This window comes from Lampetra planeri, chromosome 1, assembly GCF_965212315.1.
Source record: "Lampetra planeri chromosome 1, kcLamPlan1.2.h2, whole genome shotgun sequence".
NCBI classification, from domain to species: Eukaryota; Metazoa; Chordata; class Hyperoartia; order Petromyzontiformes; family Petromyzontidae; genus Lampetra; species Lampetra planeri.
Genome location: NC_136107.1, coordinates 21,307,300 through 21,334,471, shown reverse-complemented (window position 1 = coordinate 21,334,471; position 27,172 = coordinate 21,307,300). Strand labels below are relative to the sequence as shown.

The 27,172-nt window shown below is 44.8% G+C and overlaps 1 protein-coding gene across 1 annotated transcript in view; it reads right to left on the bottom strand.

Moving 5' to 3' along the window:
* LOC144720067 (LIM zinc-binding domain-containing Nebulette-like) overlaps positions 1-27,172 on the bottom strand; it is a 47,686-nt gene that overhangs the window by 17,066 nt on the left and 3,448 nt on the right. The window contains exons 3-4 of the mRNA XM_078596527.1: positions 2,712-2,806; positions 158-242 (exon numbers count right to left, since the gene is read on the bottom strand). Coding sequence (XP_078452653.1) covers positions 158-242; positions 2,712-2,806 — 180 coding nt within the window. The remainder of the gene's footprint in view (positions 1-157; positions 243-2,711; positions 2,807-27,172) is intronic.

Below are 27,172 nucleotides of genomic sequence, written 5' to 3'. Positions count from 1 at the left end.
CATGCAAACTTTAAATATACAGGTGTCAGGGTCAGGGGATCGAACCCACGACCTCCTGCGTACCAAGCGAAGAAGTTAACATCTCGCCACGGTGGCGCTGAACACGCGTGTGCATGCGTGGTGCGCGTGGGTAGGTGTGCGGCGAGTGTGCGCGCACCTGACTCTGCAGCTCGCTCTGCTGCTTGAGTCGCAAGTTCTCGGGCGTGTCGGCCACGGAGGTGAACGACTGCTTAGGGTAGTGCCTGCACAAGAGAGGAGACGAGACCGGCGGTGGAACACAGCAGCGACAGCAGCAGCAGCAGGAGGTTTGTGGGGTGAGAGTGGCTGGCAGCAATAACCAGGCGTGACAGACCAACACAGACCCACAAAACCCACGCAACTTACACTTTTAAACTGCCGTCATCTTCATCATCATACCCATAATTAACCAAGGAATCGCACTGCCTAGCGCTGGAAGATGAGCCTCCCTCTTCGGAATGAAAAAGGCAGAAGGGGCAAGAGACAAAGACGGAAATGGTGGTGGCAGGTTTGGAGCCAGCTCATCAGGGGGCACGTTGAGAGAGATTATCATCATAATCAGCCCTGGTCTAGCCACTGCTGGGTGAATGCGCACTCTCGAAGTTGAAGCGCTGATGAACGTTGACCGTCGACCTCCCGACCTGGAGCTGACACCGACGGATGGCCGGACGATGGATGGAGGAGTGGAGCGCAAGTTTGAAGTGACCGAGATCCCAATCGGCTGAGCACAGCATGCCTCATATCTAGCAATCTGATCCTAAGGGACAGTTGCTGAAATATATATGTGTACGTGATACGTGCACAGAGGTAATGTATTATTGCCATGTCATGACTTACGCAGGGAGTGTATACAAGGGAGGGTAGAGCAGCGGTGTGTGTAGTGGTTGGACCACGAGCTCGAATAAGAAAGAGGAACACAGATCAGGGGGAAGTGAATGCAAATTTGGAGACGTCACATTGACGACCCAGGAAATCAAACGAACCAAGGCAGAAACATCACTAGGAGAGGTGACGGACGATGGACAAGACTGGTCATGGAATGGGCACCCAAAGGAGGGGATGAACGCTGCCGAGATGGAGCGAAGAGATCGGCTTTAAAGAGAGCTGTATCGTGACATCGCAGGAACGTGAGGAACGGCGGCAGCCTTCATCCAGCAGTGGGTTGATCAGGGACGATCGTGATAACGACGTGCTGCTTCAACGCTGCATATTTATTTGATTCATAATGAATCAAGGTCGCAAATAAATACAATTATCTATTATTTTGGTATGTATTGTTCATGCCATTAGTCAAAACAATTATATATAATTTGCATGAATTATAAATAACACATTCTTGAACACAAGTGTCAATCTATGTACGGTAAGGGCAAGAACCGATTCTAATTGGCGAGTCGTTAAGGTTGTTCGATATTATACCCACACGTACGAGTATGTGGTAGGGGTGTTAGGAAATGTTCTTGCAAAGCATTGCACTGGTCAACAAAAGAAAACATTTTTTTCTGGCCTGGACTTTTGCAGCTATTTTAGACTAATTTCAGGGTGCTGATTCCAAATTTGATCTCAGATTTGCTCTATCACATCATTTTTATGCTATTGGCATACCCCATTTTCATTGATTTTACCCGAAATTAACTCTGTCACTTATGATTGCAAGTTGTTGCCAGTCAGTGACTGCTTTAGTGTTAAAATATGGTGCTGTATTTTTAGGATAGTGTGTTTATAATATAATTTTATGTAGATATCCACATTTATTTAATATTTTTCTTCTGCAGTTTTTATTGAAAATGCAATATTTGATATCTCAAAAACCTCATGTGATAGACAAAAACTGATGCCAGATTTGGAATCAGCACCCCAAAATTACCTTAGAATCGTTGGAATACCTTATGCCAGAAAAAGTGTGTTGACCAGTGTTGTCAGTGTACTGAGCTGGGCTCCGAACCTATGAATTTTGTTCCCTGAAGTGACAGCGTGCAGACAACTGAAGGCCGGCAGCCAGCCACCTTTAAAAAATTACGATGCGAATGACCCCCAAGCCCAAAGGGCGATGTTAAGGACAACGGCGCTTAAATTAACACAACTTGCTGGACCCTGTTAATATTAAATAGGGTGAAAAAAAAAACACAAGCCGAGGTTTCATGAGTGAACTTGGTAAACATTCCTGCACCCTGTACATGTGTGTGTGTGCGAATGCCTATGCCCCACGCATGTATGTTTAAACCCAGGGACCTGGGTTCGATTCCTGCTCATGGCCAACACCAATAACGATCATTAGAACTGGTCCTGGGCCTCCCCTAAGTCGACTCAGCATCAAATGAGTACCTTGTGCGGAGTGTAAACATCGCCACTGGGGAGACAAAGGCGGCCGGCTGTGGTTCTGGCCACCCACCCCGTGGCCTTCATAGGTGCTCGCTAACAGCACTTTCCACAACATTCTGTTAAGGCTATACAGGGGATCTTTGTCTTTGTGCGCGATTGGGTGGGTGTGTGCGCACGTGTGTATGTGTGCGTGCGCACCTGTGCTAGTGTGTATACGTAGGCACGCACGTAAGTGCATGTGTTTGTATTGGGCAGATGTGTGTGTGTGTGAATGTGCGCACCCATGCATGTGTGTGCGAGTGCACGTGTGGGTGTGTGCGTGCTGTGTCCACGCACACTTGTGCAAGCGCACGTCACTGCAAAGGCCTTACATGTTACAGTAAGGCCTCTTGTCGTAGCCCTTGTAGTTTTTCATGTTGAGGGCCATCTTGCAGACTTCACAGTGGAAGCAAGCCTTGTGCCAGACCTGTGGACGGCAACGAAGGGGGGTAGAGGAGAGGGCGGGGAAGGGCTCAATCAGCCGTTGAGACAGCAGCACAGAGCGCTTACTTGAGACAAGGTAGAGTCGGGGTCACCCTCCTGAGATCACACGTAATAACCTTGGCTGTCTTTTCCTCAATACCAATTGCAGTAAATCCCAATTGTGCTGTCGGCATGAGGTCACGGGATGCACACGTTTTATTTTCATTCTGACCTCTGCGGGTAGCAGTGCATAACCGCGTGCTAGAGAGTGATCATGGCCAGGGATGGGCAACCAAAATAACAAGAGACATTTTTTTTTGAATTCGGCAAAAAAAATTGCAAGAGCTGCAATGCACTGTGGTGGTGAATACGAGACGGTGAGTCCTTAATAAACAACGTCACGAAGTAGTCACTTAAAGAGCCGCGTGCCGCTCCGAAGCCCACAGGTTGCCGACTCCTGGTCATGGCAGATGAGGTCACTGAGGGACACAGGTGTGTATGGCATGCAAAGATTGGCCACAGCATGTCAATCCAAGCAAAACATGACTAAATCACATTTATCCAAATTAAGTGCCAAATTAAATATAATTCAAAAAAATTGTAATACGATGGGTTCGTTTGTTGCGGGCTGAAACCAAAAACTTGCTACGCTGGAGAACTCCGCTTAATCACGAGTGGCTGAACCTGGATTCGAACCTATGTGCCCAGCGGTTGCCAGCTCGCCGCTCTGACCTCTGAGCCACATCGAAACAAACCCGACGACATGGCGTCACACAAAATAGATTTCCCCGAAAACAAATTCATCGGACCCAAACCACGGAATCAGAATCTGTGTTTACTCTGGACAAATCTGACAAGCTATGAAGCTCTTTTTCACAGAATGCTGAATCATAGAGCTGAGCAGGGGCTCGGTGGAGTTGCGTCGCAGCGATCACACGCTCTCCGAGCAAAAACACGATCGGCACGGCAAGCGGATCGCCCCAGCTGGGGCTACGTTACAGTCAGTCATTGGTCCAGAGGAGAAGGTGCCCTCTCAGTGAGGCAATGGCAACACAGAGAAACAGAACAAACAGCAGCTGGCACCCTTTGAGAAATCCAGCCAGAACTGGAGCTCTCTCCAGCGTGCCGAAGCCTCTCACCGCAACCGCGGCGGTGTTTTGTGCAATGAAGAAATATAAACCGCGTTTTTGTTAGAGGGATGAGACAAATCCACACAGTGGCGTCACACACCTAGGAGGGGGGGGGGGGGGTCAGACATTTGTGACGAGGGGGGGGGGGGTTTGAGAAATGTGACGTCACATCAAAATGCACAACTTTAAAATATAGACAACACGTTCTACTGAATTAAATTGACTTTTTAATAAATGTTTTCTCCAACAACATCAGAGTGCAGCGCCACATTAAATACGCACTACAATGACAATAGTTTAAAGCGATTTGAAGCATGTTTAATTTTTTTTTTAGGGGGGGGGGCAGAGCTTTGTGACGTCATATTTGAGGGGGGTCTGACTTTTTGTGACGCCGTGTGACGAGGGGGGGGGGGGGTCAAAAATCGTCCAAAATTGCGTGACGTCATTTATAGATGGCCCCTTAGCACTGTTGGCATGGACCCTGGCCGCAAAGGATTAAATGATGCCCCCCATCCCATTTCCACCCTCCCTTCGTAGCTCGTGTGCCGAAGTGCTGGTGCAGTTGCACCACCTGCACACTTGGTAGCTACGCCACAAATTCAATGTCGCCCCCGGCCCCCTACCGGCCCCCACCGCCCCAACCAGAACCCACCGTTCAGGGATGCGATGAAATGTCACCAGACAGCCGACAATTCAACTCAGGAGTTGATTATTTGAATTTTTAACCATTGCGGTGAATGGTAGCGACTGTAGTGGTTATGGAGGTTACGTAAAATATATTGCATACAACACGCAGAGGATACAATATTGAAACATATCGACGCGTGCGCACACACAGACACACACGATTAAATGCCGAAGAATCGATATCAATTCATGAATTGATTCCCTGTTTCACTCCGAGCGTGTTGTAATTTATATCACATGTGCACCATTGGCAGCTAGACCGAAAGCAAAAACACGTCTCACTCTGCCATGGCCACCGACAACACCAAGCAGAGGCGCCTGTCGCTAGGCAATTTGCAATGAAAACAATGTGGATTTATACAGCGCCTCACGCTAGCACATCTACAGACACTGGGTAGAAACAGTGGCCATGTGTATCTTGAAGGGAGCGCTGTTCATTTCCAGGCAGAGGTAAAATAAACTCCTTAAATTTTTTTTTAAACAACGGTTTTATTCGCAACTTCGTTTAACTCACGGCCAACAAGTACGTCAATGATGCGGCACCTGCTCCCACATCAACGCTTACTGCATTAATTGATCCCTTTATAAATTAATCTTCAACGTACAACTTTTGTTTGCGTGGAGTGAGGGTGGCCGTAACTCGTTCACACGGAGCAGGCGCGCCTGAGACACGCGGCGCCTGCTTCTTGAGCGAGGCAATTACACAATTTAGGGACCGGGGAAAAATATATAAATAATAAGGCGCCCATACAAAATGTTAATTGCTTTAAAGTAGCGAATTAACTCATTAATTGATACAGGCATGCATTGTCACCGGATCCGAGTACGTGCGCAAAATTTGGAATTGATTGGACAACGGGAAGTGGACGAAATGTAGATTACAAGATTTAACCACGACACAGGAATCAAGTTAAGTGAAACCGTTGAATCAAGTTAAGTTAAATCGTTGATTCAAGTTCAATAAAACCGTTGAATCAAGTTCAGTAAAACCGTTGAATCGAGTTCAGTAAAACCGTTGATTCAAGTTCAATAAAACCGTTGAATCGAGTTCAATAAAACCGTTGAATCAAGTTCAGTAAACCCGTTGAATCAAGTTCAGTAAAACCGTTGATTCAAGTTAAGTGAAACCGTTGAATCAAGTTCAGTCAAATCGTTGAATCAAGTTAAGTACGACCGTTGAATCAAGTTCAGTAAAACCGTTGATTCAAGTTCAGTAATACCGTTGATTCAAGTTGAGTAAAACTGTTGATTCAAGTTCAGTAAAACCGTTGAATCAAGTTCAGTAAAACCGTTGATTCAAGTTCAGTAAAACCGTTGAATCAAGTTCAATCAAATCGTTGAATCAAGTTAAGTAAAACCGCTGAATCAAGTTCAGTAAAACCGTTGATTCAAGTTCAGCAAAACTGTTGAATCAAGTTCAGTAAAACCGTTGATTCAAGTTCAGTAAAACCGTTGATTCAAGTTCAGTAATACCGTTGATTCAAGTTCAGTAATACCGTTGATTCAAGTTCAGTAAAACCGTTGATTCAAGTTCAGTAAAACCGTTGATTCAAGTTCAGTAAAACCGTTGATTCAAGTTCAGTAAAACCGTTGATTCAAGTTCAGTAAAACCATTGAATCAAATTCAATCAAATCGTTGAATCAAGTTAAGTAAAACCGCTGAATCAAGTTCAGTAAAACTGTTGAATCAAGTTCAGTAAAACCGTTGATTCAAGTTCAGTAAAACTGTTGATTCAAGTTCAGTAATACCGTTGATTCAAGTTCAGTAAAACCGTTGATTCAAGTTCAGTAAAACAGTTGAATCAAGTTCAGTAAAACCGTTGAATCAAGTTCAGTCAAATCGTTGAATCAAGTTAAGTAAAACCGCTGAATCAAGTTCAGTAAAACCGTTGAATTAAGTTCAGTAAACCCGTTGAATCAAGTTCAATCAAATCGTTGAATCAAGTTAAGTAAAACCGCTGAATCAAATTCAGTAAAACCGTTGATTCAAGTTCAGTAAAACCGTTGATTCAAGTTCAGTAAAATCGTTGAATCAAGTTAAGTAAACCGTTGATTCAAGTTCAGTAAAACCGTTGATTCAAGTTCAGTAAAACCGTTGAATCAAGTTCAGTAAAACCGTTGATTCAAATTAAGTAAAACCGTTGAATCAAGTTCAGTAAAACCATTGAATCAAGTTCAATCAAATCGTTGAATCAAGTTAAGTAAAACCGCTGAATCAAGTTCAGTCAAATCGTTGATTCAAGTTCAGTAAAACCATTGAATCAAGTTCAGTAAAACCGCTGAATCAAGTTAAGTAAAACCGTTGAATCAAGTTCAGTAAAACCGTTGAAAATGTGGATCTTGAGGCCGAGCTTGAACAGGGGAAGGGGAATTAACGACACAGGTGGTAGAGGTAGGGGAGAAGGGAGTTCGAGACAGTGGATACGATGAGCGACCTCCCACTCAGAGGAGATTGACAGGGAGCTTCAAAAAAGGCCTTGATTGCTGAAGCGGAGAGTGCGTAGAGGGTGTAGAGTGAGAGCGGAGGGGTAGGAGACTGCAAAGAGGGGGATGGAGTGAGATCAGAGGGGAGAGACGTAGGAACGTGCGTGGAGGGGAGTAAAGCGAGATGGTTGTTTGATCTTCGATAACCCCGCTGGGTCAGTGCAAACCCGGCTACCTGAAATCGGATCCTGGGGACGGCTAACATTAGTGGCGAGTGATATTTTCACCAACATGAGCATACAATTTGCATAAACCACAATCAACAGACAGTGTGCACGATGGGATACATGCATCGCGAACGTGAGAACCGCTTTTAATCCACCAAACCAATGCGGAGTAAAATGCCTTGATTAGGACACACACACCCCGACGCGTTTGGGTCTGGTTTAACATCAGAAGGAGGGAACACTGGAGTAGAATCCCCCCCCAACCCCCCCCAGCAGTGCTGAACGCAGCAGCGGCTCTCTCCCGAGACAACGGGCGCAGAAAAAGACTCCCCCAGAAGCGGCGGTGACGACGACCACCACCCCACCACTCCTCCCCTCCTCTCCGCTGGACCCCGGCCTCCTCTTCACCACCATTTTTGGGCAATGGCTCGTGGGGCTCCATAGCCACGAGAGCACAGGGGCAGCGGCGGCGGTGGGCGGGGGGGGTGACAAGGGAATCGCTGTGAGGGCTTTGGCCGTGACACCTCCGTGCCAAACCTCACATCCGCAACCTCGCTCAGGGGGGGGCAGGGATGGGGGGGGGGGCTCGTGACGTATGCCGCAGCCGACACCAAAGTGCCACGCTCTTGTACACCGTGTTCACACGGGACGGCAACAAAGCGGAGTCGAGCCAAGGGCCAGCGCGGTTAGCCTTGGCCAAAGACGGACGGCCGGGGGTTCCTCAGCAACGGAGAAAGTATCGTCGTGGACGTAGATTCGCGAGGCCAAGGTGGATTGGACGCTGCTCGTTGTTGTGGCCGTGGTTGTTCCGTGAGAGAGGGACCTCCTGATTTAACACCATAGATGGGGGAAGAGCGGAAAATGCACTGATGGTGATTTTTGTTTATAATTCTAAAACCTTGGATTGCGAGCATAATTCGTTCCGGAAACGTGTTTGTAATCCAAAGCACTCGTATATCAGTTGTGATCACGTGACGCTCGGCAGACAAAGCGTATAATGTACTACTCGTATTGCAAGACCACGCAAATCTAGAATTAAGACCTCGCTCGTTTATAAAATTAATATTTATTTTAAAAAATTGCTCGTCTTGCAAAACACTCACAGACCAAGTTACTCGCAATCCAAGGTTTTACTGTAATTCTGGAAACGGCAGCATTATTTGCATTTTCATCCCAAATTTGTTATTGGACTTTGTCCACTTCCTATCGGCTTCCAAATCACACTTAGAAAGAAGTACTCTAAATTAATCTAGTCATCAATGTAATCACCATGCAAACCTCCAAATACAAATTATCCTGGGTATAATACTGGTTCAAAAACCAATAACATTTTAGATACCTGATGTCAGGGGGTCTGGAATCGAACTCAGGTGGGCAAGTCGCATAGACTTACATGCAACTCACATTCACACCAGCGCAGTAAGACAAAGCCTCACCACTACTGGCAGCCCTCTGCTGCCCACACCTGACCAGAATTATCTGGAAATGTACGAGATCTCATTGGATATCTGAAAGTCAATCAGGTCTGAGCCTGTGCAGTGCTTGAAGATGTGACCGCCATGGTTATGGGATGCCGCGGGGCTGCATTTTGTGGCGTGAATAAGGGTATACATTAGGTTTGCGCGAGATGGTGATACCGTCACAATACATTCCATGAAATATGATCCACGATAACACTGGTCAACAAAAAAAAAATTTCTGGCCTGGACTTTTGCAGCTGTTTTAGACTAATTTTAGGGTGCTGATTCCAAATCTGATCTCAGATTTGCTCTATCACATCTCATTTTATGCTATCAACATACCCCATTTTCATTGATTTTACCCGAAATTAACTCTGTCACTTATGATTGCAAGTTGTTGCGAGTCAGTGACTGCTTTCGTGTTAAAATATGGTGCTGTATTTTTAGGATAGTGTGTTTATAATATAATTTTATGTAGATATCCACATTTATTTCATATTTTTCTTCTGCAATTTTTATTGAAAATGCAATATTTGATATCTCAAACACCTGATGTGATAGACAAAAACTGATGCCAGATTTGGAATCAGCACCCCAAAATTACATTAAAACCGTTGGAATACCTTATGCCAGAAAAAGTGTTTGACCAGTGTAATTGTATCGTCCACTTTTTTTGTTTTTCAATAAAAATCCCCCCCCACCTGCTGCAAAGTATAAAAACAATCGAAATAGTTCTACCTCCCAACAGAATCATAACTAAACAGCAAACTTTATCTACGTTCTACGTCTGTCCCTTTAACGTCGTTCAGCAAATTGACCGTCACTTTATTATTAACACTGCTAACTGATTTGCGTCGCCTCAACCCACACACGCGTCGCTGACAGCATCGTCCTCTCTCGTATCCATCGCCTCTCAGCCTTCGCCTCCACCTATGACCCTAGAAATCACTTTGACGTCGTTTCCATATTCGTCATCGCACTTTTCAGGAACGCATTCCCGATGTAAATAGTGGTATTACTCTACTTATAAACGAAGAGTTATTTCCCATTAAATTCGCGCTTTGAAAAACTTTACCTGAATACTGGATGGCATACCAATTACATATGAAGTCACCATGTTTGCATTCTGCACATTTTTGAAAATTATTTCTGGCGGTACTGACACAGCATGTGTGTTTGTTAGCATTACAGATTGCAAATTTGTAATAATTGGAACACTTATGCTAGCCTGATGCTGAGTTTGGCAGCTGTAGAACATTTAGGATAATGTAATATTTATTTGTGCCAGACATGCACCAAAACACAAAAGTAATGGAAACACGAAATACAGTGACACGGTCAGGGGAAAAATAATATCGTGCTAAACCATCACACCGTGAAATTCATTATCGTATTTTGAAAAATAATATCGTAGCCACCGACACAGGATCCAGTTCACACGCGGAGCTCGGCACGCACAACATGGCAGTGTGTTCTTAGCCTGCGACGTCACGCCGGTGACCAAAGTGTGCCAATGGAAAGTCCATTTTGTTTCCAATCAGGTGAGGTCCCACTAATACGTGGGGAAATACAAACTGTTACAGAGTCTCCAATCGGCTCTTTTGCCTGAATCACCATCATCATCAAGACCTATGATCCACAAGGTGTGGGCGGGCACTCATCCAGCAGTGGATTGACAAAAGGGGTTGCAAGGAAGCCACAGTAATAAACCGACTTGCTGCCATGCTTTCATAGACGAGACCAAGACAAAGATCCCCCTATAGCCTTAACAGACTGTTGGGGAAAGTGCTGTTAGCGAGCATCTATGAAGGCCGGCACGGCACATGAGGGGGTGGGTGGCCAACACCACGCCCGGCCGCCTTTGTCTCCCTATTGGTGATATTTACACATCGCACCAGGTACTCATTTGAGGCTGAGTCGCTCGTTGCCTAGCAATGTAGGTGTCTCTGCACAATCCACCAGGTCCACCGCCGTGGCAAGATATTAACTACGTCGCCTGGTATACAGGAAGTATTGGGTTCAATCCCGACCCTGACGCCTGTATATTTGGAGTTTGCATGTTCTCCCCGTGGTCGTGTGGATTTCCCCCCGGGTCCTCCGGATTTTCCCTGCACGTTTAGAATCAACATGCGTTTATAGTATTTGGCTACTACTAGAAATTTTCCACGTGATAAGCCACTTCGTTGAGCTATCATTTGTGGCCAGGTCGCTTCTTAAAAAGAGCTGCATAGCTCAGTGGGCCTTACCTGGTAAAATAAAAAAAAGTTTAAAGTTCAAAGCCACCACATTTACAAGCGAAACTCATCGCTCCCGACTGATAGGGGACTCGTCCCGGTGTCCTGCCCTTCGCACGCTTTCAATGCCCGCCATCGTACATATTGTACAATCCATGAGCCAGAATTAAAAAAAAAAACCCACCGGACATCCACGAGTTTGTGTTTATACAGTAATGGTACGCAAACCACGAGCGAGCTTCCTGAGCTAGATCAGTAGGAAGCGAGGGCACAATGGAAAATGTGTGGTTTCAAAGCGTTACGGGTAAATTGAATGTCGACAATCCTTGGCTGTGAACCCTCTGCAGAGCATTCCGTTACTTTGGGGAAGCAAGTGACCGCTAACACTGCGGCGTTCAAATGCCATGCATCAGGCTCCATTCCATCGCCCTTATTTAACCATGTGGAAGAGCACAGATTCAGGGACTCTTGCGCAATGGGTACTTTGGATGAACGCAGTGTAATTTAAGTATGGGCAGGTATGGAGTGCTCTAATCCACTTTGAAATTCAGCTGGAGGTGTTTTTGTCTTACTTTGATGACATCGAGGATGTGCTCAACAGATGGAGTGAAGGAGGACAAATACAGGCTTCACCAATTCATATTGATTGTTAAGCTGAAGATGTACATATATAAACACATTTTTAAGACTCAATGCGTTTTTGCTCCATGCCGTATGCCTTGCGATGGGTTCAGATGAGCACTGCAAGAAGGCACGAGCGGCCACTATGTTCACAACAATTGTACATTTGAAAAAAAAGACTCTTAAATCGAATCTTGGCCCTAAAGTGGGTGGAAACGTTGGTCTTGTAGATACTACCTGGCAACTGCTACGGGAAATATCACTGTGGGCTGCCTGCCAATAAACAGGCCTGGCGACGACAGCACCAGTGGCCACAGTGGCAACCAAAAGAACGTGATGATGAATGAGAATAAAGCTTAATGCTATAAATTAATCCAGTCAATCACACCTTTTTATTTATAACCAGGTGAGGGCCCATTGGGACAGGAAGTTTCTTTACAAGGGGGACCTGGGTAACACTCACTTATTTGTCATAATGTGGTCATTTTCCCCGGATAGAAACTTGTTTTATTTTACAACGCGCATTAGTAATGTCACGACGTATCGATTCATGTATTCAATAATAAATTACGAAATTGAATGGCAAAACCATTAAGTGCGATAAAATCATGAAATTGCAAGGAGGCAGAATCGTTACAGACCTGGCGCTTATCCAGTATGAGTAACGGACGTAGAAATTAGAACATATTTCTGGCAACGTGGTGTTTTAAGGCTTTAAGTGATGTCTGGTGAGTGCCAGGTGTAGGGAGTTCTCCTTGAGGACACGCCAGCCTTTCCTGTTCCACAGTTCCACTTCCAGTTTTAAATGTTTGACAGTCAACTAAAATTCTCTCCCACTTCTTCAAACAAACCATTTTTTTTACTCCTGCTAATTTCCTTTGCTTCAACAAGTTCATATCGCATCTTCCAGTGCCTTTAGATGCAAAGTAGTGCTCAGAAGTAGCACGGTGGACAAAGCCCCACGTGCTAAACTGGACTTGCGCTCACGCTGCCATATAAACATAAAATAGATTTCAGTCCATCAGTCCACAGGCATATCAGACTCACGTGATCCAGCAGTATTCGGTGACAAGTCTTGAGCATGAGAATAAAATTATTTGTTATTTGCCTAATTGTTATATGCCCAAAATAAACAACCAGACTAAGGTGTAAACATGGAAACATTTAAAACAATATTAAATTAATAGAAATGTAGGCATTAAACAAAAAGCTCTGTTTAGCTGAGACTGTTCAGGAAATTTAAGTTCATGTAACATTCTACGAGCAAACCTGACTGCATTTAGTCTCCCTGTACGGACTGTTAACACACCACATCGAGTTGTAAATATAGTCTTTAAAAACAGGCTGTCTGAGCACCTAATAAGGCCGGCACTGTTCACAAGAGGCACTTTTCTCACCAGTGCCGATTGTTAATACTCCACGCTAGAGTGGTAATACTGGTAGGAACCACCTGGTTCCACCAGCCCATAGGGGGTTGTTGTGTCCGTCCATCCTGCATCCAAAAATGGGAGGGGTGGGGCTGGGGGGAGAGGGGAGGGTGGGGAGGGGCTGGGTGGGGGGTGGGAGGGGTGGGGCTGGGTGGGGAGAGGCTGGTCACCCCGTGGTGCCCTTATAAAACAACGTTTAACCTACTCACGCCGGCATGTGCCCGTCCTCACAGTCAGCCATATTTGCGGAATACACCACGCCGCCGTTGACCCTGGCCATTGACCGAGCAACCCAACGTTCCTACCAGCTCCCTCCGCAGGAATGTGTTCTAAGACTGAATCAACCTATACGCTAGATCAACCTATTTTTAATTTTACCAAGGATGGCCCACCGAGATATATAGCTATTTTTCAGAAGCGACCTGGCCACAAATGATAGCTCAACGAAGTGGCTTATCATGTTGCCACGTGTAGCAGCCGAACAATCTAATTGCATGTTTCTAAATGTGGAGGGAAAAATCGGAGGACCCGGACAAAAATCCACACAACCACAGGGAGAACATGCAAACTCCAAATCTACAGCAGGCAGCAGGATTGGGATCAAACCCATGTCCCTCCTGTATACCTGGCGAGGTAGTTAACATCTCGTCACTGCGGCGCCCAACCGAGAGGAAACCCAAAACAGGTTCGGTTATCACTCGCCACTGATGTTAGTTGGGGCTGGGAATCGAATTCAGGTGGCCGGGTAATGTAGCGAAGTTGTAAACAAACACACACACACTCTCCATGGACAATGTTGTCACACATGAAGAATGTCTTTCCAATACATGCACAAAGCACGTAACACGTGTACACAATCACACGTGCCAAGAAGAATGCCTAAAATAGCACACACGCAGGAGGCTACACCCAAAAGCCATGTAAAGAATGGTTTCCAGTTGACAGCGAGCCAAGATATGCGTGTAAACTTGCACAACCATAACCATTTATTACTTACAACCTGCTGTCAATCCACCACTGGATGAAAATCTACCCATTGTGTGGTTGTCACGGGCTAATTGACCATACTGGACCAGGCTGGTTCAGTGCTAGTTGAAGTAAAGGGCTTGCCATGATTTAAAGCTTTCGTGACTGCAGGTATTCATCTTCTTGGTTCTTTCGGTAAAGTCATGTACAAGGGAAATAAAAACATAATAAAATACAATTCTCACGACGTTTCGGCCACAACGCAGGACGGCTGCTTGCGTTGTGGCCGAAACGTCGTGAGAATTGTATTTTATTATGTTTTTTATTTTATTTTTATTATTTCCCTTCTACGTGACTTTACCGAAATAACCAAAAAGAAGCTTCCCATGAGTTAGTGCAGACATCACTTGCCATCACTTGCCAGTGATGTCATCTGGATGTCAAAAAAAATCCCATTGCTCACGTTATATCCTTTAACAGACAACTTAGTACCACTATAATGGATTGGCGGGCCTAATCCATGTGTTCCTCTCCCTGTCTTCTGTATCATGAAGTGTTACATTTCTAGATATGAATATTTAGAGGATGCGCCATGTTTTATGTGCCGTGAAGACCAACTGTAGCTGGCACATTAACAACTACTGCAGAGTTTATTCAAGTAGATGAATCACACTAAGGACTGGTCTATTACAGATTGTTTATGACACACAACATTGGTGGTGCACGTGTTACATAATTAAGACACGTTTGGCTACGTTGGGAGATTACACAAGAGCCCAACTATGGTACAGTGCAGTACTGTAGTTATTTCAAATTCCAAGGCATCATAAGCTGTGGCTCAGAAGCCAATTACAATTCATGTAAACGTTTCTAAACGGCTTACCGTTATAGGCAGAAAGTAAAGTTGTTTAAATGTAATGGAGTTTTTTTTCACACGTAAGCATCTGTTTGTAATCATTTTATATTTGTCTTCTTTGCGCTAGAACTATTTCTGCGAGGGTGTAACGATGTGTCAGATAATTTAATATCGCGTCTTAAAATGTAACGACACACACACACATCATATCACATTTGTAATAATTGTAATTTTTCAATTCACTTAATTACGTAGTGCCGTATATAATGGATCACTTGATACAGCTATCGTGCTGTGACTGTTCCACCTGAAGACAGAAGCTTGTGTTGCCTCCGAAACGTCGTGATTTTTATTTTATTTTTATTTTACTTTTTATTAATTTAAATTTTTTACCTACGTGACTTTACCGAAAAAACCTAAGAAAATGGATTAGTGTGACCGCTGCGGCCACTAGAGGCCGCTACATTCTCCAAAGTTAAAAGAAAAATTAATTGTTAAATTGAATCTAGACACAGTAATGTGCCAAATCATCGATTTACCGGGGAAGGGAGTTAATTGCTACACCCAGGGCATCATTCCGCACCACTGAGCATTATCCGGGTTCTATATTTGAAGTTTTCGTGACTGAAATGATCCATACTCTTTGGTTTTTCCGGTAAAGTCACGTAGGTGAAAACAAAATGAAATAAAACTACTAAATTAAATCACGACGTTTCGGAAGCTTGTGTTGCGTCTGAAACGTCGTGATTTAATTTGGATGTTTTATTTTATTTTGTTTTCACCTACGTGACTTTACCGAAAAAACCCAAGAGTATTATCCGGGTTTGCTGGTCGACTGGAGTTGGCACGTGACGAGTAGTATCCACACAGCCATAGCGAGAGGAACTGTATGTGGCGTGCCACCTGCCAACCCAGGCAAACCTGGTCAGCTGAAATGAAGCCCTTAAGAAATAGGCCCAGTGTGACTGAACAGACAGCATGTAGATGAGACGTTATTATAAACTGTACAGCTTTGGTATCGTACAGCCCGTTGTAAATCCACTGCTCGATGAAGGGCACCACACACAATGTCGGGTAGGCCTCGGCAAGGTAAGGTAAATTACCTTTTTTACCGGGTAAAAGGGTAAAGGTAAAGGGTAAAGGTTTCGACATGCCAAGGGGTAAGGTAAAGGGTAGGGTAAAGGTAGCTCAGAAGAATTACCCGGTAGGGTAAAGGTAGCGCGAATAATTACCCGGTAAATACAGTAGCTTGTTTACCGATAAAAGCTCCATGGTGCAGTCCGTGGCCTCCATTATAAATTGCGATAATTGATGTCGGACCAGATGGAGATGGTCCACGTTCTTGAGATAGAGGTAATAGAGGACGATGATGCCAGCAACGGCATTTTTGGGGTTGCTGCGAACAGCAATCGAAAGAGGCAGCAGCATGCGTTCCCGTGGGAGCACACGCACGATTGGATGGAGGGTGATCCCAATGTACAGCACGCACTGCCGTAAGTGGTTTTCCACCCACACGAACGCGTCGGGGTGGAAAGCCCACATCAAGAAGCACAACGTGCTCGCCCCAAGCAGCGAGGTCGGGACGTCGGCGTCGGCTGCCTGAAGGTTTCGTCTAACTGGGCCGGAGCGGATCTTATTGCCTGTCGTTCGTCCGAGGACGATGGCAATGACGAACTTGATCAGGTTGTTGATGAGATCGCCAGAGGTGGGACAAAGTCATTGTTATGCAAGTCCAAGTCGAGTCGCAAGTCATCAAATTCATGACTCGAGTCTGACTCGAGTCCAAGTCACATGACTCGAGTCCACATCTCATAGGTGGGACAAAGTCATTGTTATGCAAGTCCAAGTCGAGTCGCAAGTCATCAAATTCATGACTCGAGTCTGACTCGAGTCCAAGTCACATGACTCGAGTCCACACCTCTGGAGATCGCCATCGACCAAGACGACTGGGACGAGGAGGTTATGGAAGACGGTGTCGTCGACAGCCTCAACGCCCGATTCGAGAGTATTCTATATGTATAAAGCGCTCTCGCTAGCATTTATCGTTATAAACCTTTTTCATCTCTTGTACCCCAGTAATTTCCCTGTAATCGGGTAATTTGTATGGGATAAGGGTAAAAGGTAGGGTAAAGGTAGGCTCGTTGCTTTTTACCTTTTACCTTACCTGCTAAAGGGTAAAAGGTAGGGTAGAGCGATTGTATTGTGGTAAGGTAAAAGGTAGGGTAAAGTTTGTCTTGTTTTTTTTACCGTTTAACTTTTACCTTACCTTGCTGAGGGCTAATGTCGGGTACGGTGGTTGTTTGGCCATACCTCACCTACGCTTGAGATATCGCTCGCCATGCGTTGTATCTATCCTGTGTTCGATTTGCACCTTCGGTAATCACGGTTGGCTACGTACGGTGCGAAAAAAGTTCAACAGACAGAAAACATCTCTGTTGAGTGTTAACATGAACTTTTTCATATTCTCAGTTGACTGCAAAACTTCCGATTTACCCCAAATGTCCCCCCCCCCACCATCCAAAAGAACACTCTCGTGTTGTTGGTGAGCACTCTCCTTTTCTGTTAGTCCTTGAATAACTGGACGCCACTCAAGCGACACAAAGAGAAGGAAGGCAGCGGGGGGGGGGGCACGCTGGGTAAGCCGTGCGGCTGAATACACCACCACGATGGCAGGTCATCAGAGAGAAATGTCCCGAGTGCAATGCCGTATGAAGCAAGTCAAAGGCCCTTTGGGTTAACAGCTATGAAGCACAGAGAGAGACGCGGCTCTTAGAGGAAGCAGGTCGCGGCTCTGCTCTTGGGAACAGACACAGACACAAACGTTCCTTTTCACCCACGGACTCTTGAGTGTAGGGTTAAATGTACGTCAACTTTCCAATTTAACGCGTAGGCTTTTGCGACCGATATTATTCATAAGAGGTTATTTTTTGGGTGATATCGCGCAACATTTTTACCCGCCACCACCCCACCACACAGCAAAATTAGTAAGGTTTGTCATGTAGTACTCGAATTGTAAATGTTGTTGTGGGTTTACTCTCCCAACACACCAATGTGCTGAACTCGTAACGAATTGGCATGTTTTGTTTACGTGACAAATAGGCCTCGGCAAGGTAAGGTAATTTACCATTTTTACCAGGGAAAAGGGTAAAGGGTAAAGGTGTCGACATGCCAAGGGGTAAGGTAAAGGGTAGGGTAAAGGTAGCATGGAAGAATTACCCGGTAAACACCTTGTTTACCGCTCGCTAAAAGCTCCGTGGCGCAGTCCGTGGCCTCAATTTAAAATTCGAATCATCGAGAGTATTCTATATGAAGAAAGCGCTCTACCTAGCATTTACCTGTTAGAAACCTTTTTCATGTGTAGTAGTACCCCAGTAATTACCCTGTAAATCTGGTCATTTGTATGGGGTAAGGGTAAAAGGTAGGGTAAAGGTAGGCTCGTTGCTTTTGACCTTTAACCTTACCTTGCTAAAGGGTAAAAGGTAAGGGTAGAGTGATTGTATTGTGGTAAGGTAAAGGGTAGGGTAAAAGTAGACTCGTTTTTTCTTACCTTGCCGAGGCCTAGTGACAAACCTTACTAAATTGGCTGTGTTGGGTGATGGCGGGTTTAATGACAAATTAATATTTATGTGATCTAACAAAAAACCCTCTATTATGCACTTACCGATTATATTATTACTGTTTAAGCTTTGCACAATTGTGTTATTTGGTGCAAGCTCTGAACTTGGTCGTCATTTTCTTGGTTCTTTCGGTAAAGTCACGTAGAAGGGAAATAATAAAATAATACAAATATTATTAAATGACTGTCAGCTGTGACGTTTTAATGCGCAAAACTATTATTTGAAAAATTCAAAGCTACGAACGATTGTTCTTTGATGTGTGCTTAGAAACCGGTTCCTGTTGCCGTATCTTGTAAGCCAGCCCACAGCCCAAAGTGTTCACTTACGGCAGCAATGTTAGGGATTGTTCAACGGATGGTACCGTGTGTTGCACAATTAGCCGACAAGAGTTTGGGCACGGTTATTAAGTGGGTGCTGGGAACGCATCTCAAAAGCACTGCCCCTGGATGCCTGTCATGACGATTTACCAGGAACAGGAATGGGGCTCACAAGTCCCGGATTGTCCTTGTACGGTCCAGACAGGGGTCCACATGCTGGAAACAATCACCACTTTATTGCCACAAATCAATTGTTCATTGTCGTCTCCCCACGGTGGTTCTTGATTGCAGTACGTGGGATTAGGGTTAGGGGTCATAACGCTACGTGTTTAAGCTCAAGTTAATCCATTAGCTACAGTAGCCACCATGTTAAATACAACCTTTTTTTTACTAAGATGTGGCAGTCTCTTGAGCTGGATTAGGGCGGTGCAGGTTATGTGCTATACAGTCATGTTGATGATGACGATAAGTGATTCTATTTTGACATTCGGGGCAATTCTATGGCAGGATGGTTTGATACATGTGGGTTCATCAGAAATTACAGCTTTTATTTAAAAAAAGGATCACTATTTTGTAATGTGGCTATATAGGTGGATTAATATTACTTTTTTTGTATCATGGACATTCTCAATGGGTCTCAAAAATATTTTTGAAGTTGGTCAAGCTAAGTTTTCAAAGTGGGGGACGATGTTGCTGCTGCTGTATATAACTCAAATTAAGTAAATTGCCGGTAATGTTTCAGCACTTGGATGTTTGGCCAACACTAATTACGTTGTATGTTTGGGGGTTTTTTTGCTATGGGAGGAAATTTGAGAACCTGGGGGAAACCCGTGGGAAACGAGAGGGAATATCATACAAACTCCATACAGAAAGGTGCCCAAGTCAGAAATATTAATAACTTAATGATGCTTATTAGGTTCACAGATCTAATGGCCATGTTTCCATCGCACGGTTGATTAATTACATCATGTCCGGTAATATGTCACAATTCACCAACACTCCACCTGCCCCCCCAAGTCACCCCCTTCACCCACTGGCCCCGAATCGACCCTGCACATCCGATTAGCATGGTTGGCTACGTATAGTGCGAAAGATATTCAACATGCATACATACACATCTTCACCTTTTTAAGTGTATTGTTCCAGCACCCCTTATAATAACCCCAAAGTCTCATGCCTGTGGAATTTATATAATCTTAAGTAAGCCATTTCAAAACATAAAAAATATATATGAATACAACTGCAGAAATCATCAGCGGATGGACAGCGAACAGTTCTGTTTTTAACAAACAGCAAAGCGGTAAAGATGATGGCGTGTAGCTTAATCATCAACATGTTTACTTTACTGGAGTACATAACAAGAGTTTATATAAGTAACAAAGGTACCTTAGTACCAACGCGTTCAGAGCAATGACTAGACACTTCACTGACTCAGCTTCTCAGAGCGGAAGAAAACCACACGTATGTGAATAAGCACGTGTCTTTGAGGCCTCATCCACCTCTGTGTGGATTACCACACCACAACAATGCAGCCTTGTTCTGAATTCTAATTCTTTGAGTCACTTTGACCAAACCACCAGGAATGCACCCCAATATCATCGTATTTCAGAGGCTAAGCAGGATTTGAGCCTGGATAGTGCTTTGAGGGGCAACCACCAGGCATAATTTAGATTACTTGGCTGCTATGAATTTCCACGTGAGAAGCCAATTCGTTGAGCTTCCATTTGTGGCAAGGTCGCTTCTGATAAAAGAAGCAAATAGCTCAGTGGGCTTGACCTGGTAAATTAAAATAATTTATTTGGATATGTTTTGAGTGATTCGCTTACCTATCCTATACTTTGCACTCCTATTGTGTATATTTAATTACTTGTTGTTGCAACGTTCTGATCAGCCCCGACTGGACATCTGTCAAAACTAGCTTGACATCATCGGATTCCTCCAGTATAAATACAAATTCTGATTCAGAAAAACAGCCGGTGTAGGTTGTTGTTGGGCTGCATTGTCAGTGGAGGGCGTGGCAACACAATCCATAGTTGTCCTACCATCACCGACCTGTAATGGTAAAATAATCTCGTAGATGTTCACGGTGTAGAGAGGGGCCCTCATCCAGTAGTGTATGACAAGGGGACTATATGTAAAATTTACCACGGCCTTTTGGCGTCCTCTGGTCTAACACCGTTTTGAGGCTAGGCTCAAAAGAAAGCTGTCTCTGGTGTGGACCAATCCGTTTCAAAGACAATGCATATGCTATCAGAGTATTTTTTTGTTTGCATTTTGACCGCAAGTATTGTGGTTAATGCAGGCATGATTCCTTGTAAAAGGTTTCAGTTTGGTGTTTTAACAACTTAACACCTGTTTTGTTGCCAGATAAAAGGGGAAAACCCTATTCTCGTGGACCAAGTTCAACGCACATCTTATCAAACATTATGAAACGTACTGTAATAACCAGGCACACCAAGATTTCGCTAAAAGTAGTTGTGATGGCAAAGAGCCAAAGAATGCCATGTTAAACGCACACATGCTCTTCGGATGGGAATGCGGCCTCTGTGTGGCAGGTTAGCGGAGTGCTAACATGCTTCAGTACTGTACTCACTGCCCCATCCTGCCCTTTGGCAAAGGTTACACTTAGATATTTAAACAACATGTCTCACTGTAAATAGAGACATTTTGGTCTCAATAGACTTAACATGGTTATAAAGGTCATGCTTCCATTCAAGTGGACAGGCAGTGGCACAGTGGTTAGTAATCCACGTTTTGAACCTGGCGACGATGACTTTCCGACTTTGGCTAACATGAGTGGCAAGTGGTCCAGCGGTGGAGAAGTAAGATCAAACAACCTCGAGTGTGGGGGAGGGCCTTTATCTCAGATCAAGTTTATTTAGTTTAAACAGGTGAGAACTCAACAGACGGGGATGGTGTCATTTTCAAGAGTGACCCGGGTCACTGAAATGACAAAAGGAAAACCAATTCAGTACATCAATGGAAAAAACAACATCAGAGCAATTAAAACTATGTCACGTGAGAAATAAACAAAATGCACAAACACCCAGCAGCTGATTCACAAATGTTTGATTGAACCGGTATATCGTTACATGCCGAAATGCATGAGCAAACAAGGACATTAGTATTCTTTGGGTCTGTCGGTAAAGTCACGTAGATAGGTTCACGTATAAAGGTTCAAAGAAATGTTAATGGCAGATCGCAGAGCGGCAACCTAATGCTAATCTCTCACTTTAAAATAGCCACCTCAGCGCATGCGCCGTGGAAGCCGCTCACCGATCTTACATTAACATGCTAATTTTCACCTGGCAGCCCTTTAATTGGTGGAAAAACAACCACTATCGTGGTTGTTGCCCACCACTTACATTAGCTGCTGACATTTGGGCTACGCCCATTTCAAACCTTTATAAACAGTTTGCCTTTAGAAGCTAACCCCCTTTTCCTGATGACGACCGCTTGTGTTGCGATCGAAACGTCGTAGTTATTTTCTTTGAACCTATCTACGTGACTTTACCGAAAGACCCAAAGAATATGAATACCTGTAGTCACGAAAGCTTTGAGTCAAGATTTAAGGACGTTAGTGACTGAATCATTGGCAAGGGTGAATATCACAACAAAGATACTCAATGTGCCCAAGCACCGTTACGTCATATCGTCAATAAAAGCATGTTGGGATTGCACTTATATTTTTCCATGTAAAGGCTGCTCCACACATGAGCGATTAGTTGCACGATAAGGTTCCCGCGTTTAGAAGTTCGCGTAATATTTTCCGGTCATTTGCGGTGACAAGACTCTCTGGCAGCTGTCAGCTCTTCCAAACGGTGGACTTGTTCATTAGCGATGGTCGTAAAATGCACGGGAATCCCGGATGCATTATTTTACTCTTCGGTAAATTATTTTGAATGTACCGCCTCTTGATGAAAACAAAGCGCATTCAGGATCGTAACAACCTATCCCGCTTCCCAGACAAATGTTTCACACGGTGATGAAAAGCGTCGCTACAAAACACTGAGAAGATCGCTTCAAAGTAGAGTCCGTCTCTCCTGTAAGCAACCGATTGTGCAACTGCTCGCAACTTCTTCTTGGTTATTTCGGTAAAGTCACGTAGAAGGGAAATAATAAAATCATAAAAATAAAACATAATAAAATACAATTCTCACGACGTTTCGGCCACAACGCAAGCAGCTGTCCTCAGGTGAAGAAAGAACCAAGAAGATGAATCCCTGCAGTCACGAAAGCTTTAAATCGAAATTTGCTCGCAACTTGTTTCAGAGACATCCACGTATAAGCTAATGAGTTGCACGCAACCAAGTTGTGCAACTAATCAGTCCGGTGTGTAACTGCCTTAAGACAACGTTTTGGACATATATACTGCCTCCAAATGTATAAACTATGTGCCGTTTACAGCAACTGCCACGAAGACAAGACCTTGTGTCTTATCCATGGGCAGTGGTGCTACACGCAACGGGAGGGATATGATAACGGACATCTCTTACACTTCCTCTTTGCTTGCTCAGGGACTTTTGCCCACGCTGCAATCTCAGCCAATCAAAATCCCCAGTCATGGGTGGTCACGCACAAATGAGAAGTGGTAGGATAATACTGTAAGCTTTTAAAAATGTTTTACACGTCTTGCCAAAACTAACACTCTGCTCACTTACGTTCATGCCTCGCAGCCCACCAATCGATAATCTCGGTGAACTGCAGAGTTGGAAAATGTGAAACTGATGCCGAAAGTGTCTTAACCACAGCCAAAGGCCAACACCGATCATACTGCAGTTTTGTACGGAAGTAACAAAGACTACTTTTGCACATGAATTTTGGAAATGAGTGACAGGGGAGGGCAGAACTAGCACCCTCCCCAGATTCTATAGAATTGCAGCAAGCCATATGCGTCAGAGTAATAAACAATTCTAAAACGCATGTATAACTAAAGACTTACTCCACACTGTCGTGTCTTGCACGCATAGGGGCAGTTAAAATGATGAGATAATAACAGACAAGTAATATCTCTCCAGTTCAAACCCCGACCAAGATCGGCTGGACCCCATCAATCCCAACTGAAATAAACCACGGGATTTCAAATGAGGGGAAGTGGTGACACATTGGTGTATGCACGGCACCGTGAACCCGGATACCTGCGTTTGATTCCCAGCCGCAACTAACACGAGCGGTGAGTGACATCCGAAGCAAACACTGGGTCAAGTACACTCAAACAACCCCCATGAGCCACATGAGATGGGGTGACCTTCCATAAGTGAATTAAGGGCAGTGAATTATATATGTTTTGAAATACAGTAAACTACAGTACAGTACTGTATACCCAATAAATTACCATTAAAAATGGGTGCAGTCGTTGCTAAAGTTTTTTTTATAATATACAGTAAAGGCCCATCAATCCATCACGGTGGAACTAAATTGTCGGTTAATGGACCACGTGGGAGCTGGTATGTTTTGACATTCTGATTTCATTCAATGTGGCTGTCATCCACACAGGCATGTGTTTTACAGCTTCTGCCTTTACAAGTGTGTCTCCGCTATGTACGTGCACAGCTCTTTCTCAATCCAGTCTTCAGATGCCCACCATGCGGCACCACCAGCGGCCTGTAGCACCCTGTTATGCATGGTGGTCCCCTATCCAAGCACTATCCAGGCTCAAATCCCACTTTGCTTCTGAAATCCAGGGGACCTAATGGCATTGCGTGCATTCCGTTTGCTTTGGTCATGGGTGTCTCAACTATGAACTGCAGCAAATCACAACTCATGACTCACGTGGATTAATGATCGAGTCATCAGCATCACCACCATCATCATCATCATCACTACGATCAACAACACCATCTAAAAGGGTGGTTTGGTTTTTAAGGCGAGTCTTTCAGTGTTCATTGTGTGGATGGAGATGAAAGGCAGCATCCGTTTCACATTTGACTCCCTCATTCACTGGTTTAAACTCTCATGCTTTGCTCTCTACTCCATCATCTGGACTATCTCTACAATCTGACCCCCTAACTAAATCATTGTCTATCATCTCACGCTTTTCTTCGCGTGCTACACACACACACTCTACCCCCCGGTACCTCTACACTCTCTCGTGCTCTCGTCTGTTCTCTCAATACAGTGATCACTTTAAGTCTACTCAAAGTCACTCCGTCTCTCTCCACTCTGAATCTTTATTTATCCTGGAGAAATCCGATGAGCTATGAAGCTCTTTTTTCACAGATGTCCTTTCACTTTCTTTCCTCGCTCTCTTTACTCACGCGTGCTCTGCACACCCCTTATTCTGTTTACTCTCTCTCCCTCTCCTCTGGGGTATCTTTGTCCACTCCCTCAAACTCAACACTCTCCCTCTCACGCTCTACTCTATTATAGTGTCATTGGCTATTCTCTCACGACCTTCTCTCCTCTATCACTGTACTCTGTAGTCAAGAGGGGTCACTGAGTAGGATTGGGGGGGCGAGGGGAGAGCTGTGTACACGTGGAAGAGATGGATGAGGGCAGGGGGGGGGGGGCTCGAGACTGACACGGGGAGAGAGAAAAAGGGAAGAGACAGCGAGACACAAGACAAGACGCAGAGAGACAGACACAATGGGCGAGTCACTGAGAGACATAAACAATACACGGCCAGCCAGGCAGTGATAAACAAACACACAAAGCACGACAGAGACACGGCGAAGGACACCGTGGCACGGAGACATAGTGGCGCAGAGGGATACATACACACGGGGAAACAAAGAGGGCGACACAAGAACAGAAGACACACAGGGACACGGAGGGACATGGAGCGAGACCAACACACGCGTGCATCGAAAGCAGTTACGGGACCTTTTTGGCAGCATCCAAATAATGAACAAAAAATTGTGTAAAAGATCCCATGGATGTAACTGCTCAACCCGAGCTATGAATAATGTACTTTCATACTTGCATTGGCTTTGTGCTGTTCGCCTGTTGCCGTCCTCGGGCCTAACTAACACTGGTGGTGAGACATGGCCATAACATCAAGGTGGTCTCTGGTGGAGGCCAATCAATTTCAAAGACAATGCATGCATCATGATCATCGGAGCATGATTGTTTGCATGTTTTGCCACTAGTATGTGTGGTTAATGCAGCCTTGATTGCCTTGCAACAAATTATCTATTTGGTGGTAGAATATCTTAAAACTTTCTTTTTTATATCTAGATTCAAAACGAATTTCTTTAAAACTGTTTTTGGTGTTTCGTTTGTTGACCTTCCCCCGCACCTCCGATTGGCACGATTGGTCTGCCTGCGTGCGGTGCGAGAAAGAAGTTCAACATACACACAGAAAGGCTGAATATACTCTTAGTTTTTTCGGTAAAGTCACATAGGTAAAAAATTTAATAAAAAAAATAATTAATTAATAATTTTAATTTCATTTTTTCTTAATTTTAATTTCATTTTTTACCTACGTGACTTTACTGAAAAACTAAAAGTATGACTCCTTGCAGTCACGAAAGCTTCAAATCTAAAAGAAAGGCTGAAGCCTATAATTATTAATGTTTTTGCTTCAACAGAAAGTGGAGTCTCCACGTTGCCGACCCCACAGCTCCCTCCTCCCCCTCTTATGCTCCACTCCGAACCCACACGAGCGACAGCCGTGACCGAGCCAGCATCCATTGCCTCGCAGTGAACACAAAGACGACAAAAAAACAAAGATTCCCCCCCCCTCCACCTTTGGCCTGGCATATAGCCCTTCAAGAGACCGACTGAGTGCTGTTCGCGAGCACCTATTAAGGACAACAACTACGCCCCGCCGCCCTTTCTTCTCCTCGGTTGTGATGTTTACGCACCGCACCGGGCACTCGTTCGAGCGGACGACGGAGTCGATCTCGGGGAGGTCCTCGGACACCGGGTTCGGGGATGTTGGCCACTGGTGGTGAGTGGTGAGTGGCGAGCGGCGGTGCGCTAACCACTGCGCCACCGCTCCCCCCACAGAGAGAGGTGGGGTGGTGTGGCACATCCACTGCGCGCGATCCAGAGTTGGGGTTTGGGTGAGGCCACGCAGGTTAGGGTTTGTCCCAAAAGCCTTTGTCGTGAACCCTCCACCACCCGACGGGATTGTCACATTGACAGGCAGTGGTGAGTTGTATTATTATTTAGACTGCACGTGCCCAATTGCTGGGTGGTGAAGGGGTTAAATGACACGAATTTTGGACTAAAACAACAGTGGTGGCCTACCCCCCCCCCCCCCCAAATTTCAACGCGCACGGATCACTACGTTAGCGACGAAAGCCTTCGCTTGAAGTCATCTGCGGCACATGTAGAGAGGGCTTTCTCGATCCACTGCTGGTTGACACCAGCCGCGTATTGGCACGACACACTCCGGGCAGCAGGCAACAGTTACACACAGTGCAGGTTTATTTCCTTGCAGGGTATTTCCTTACCTGCG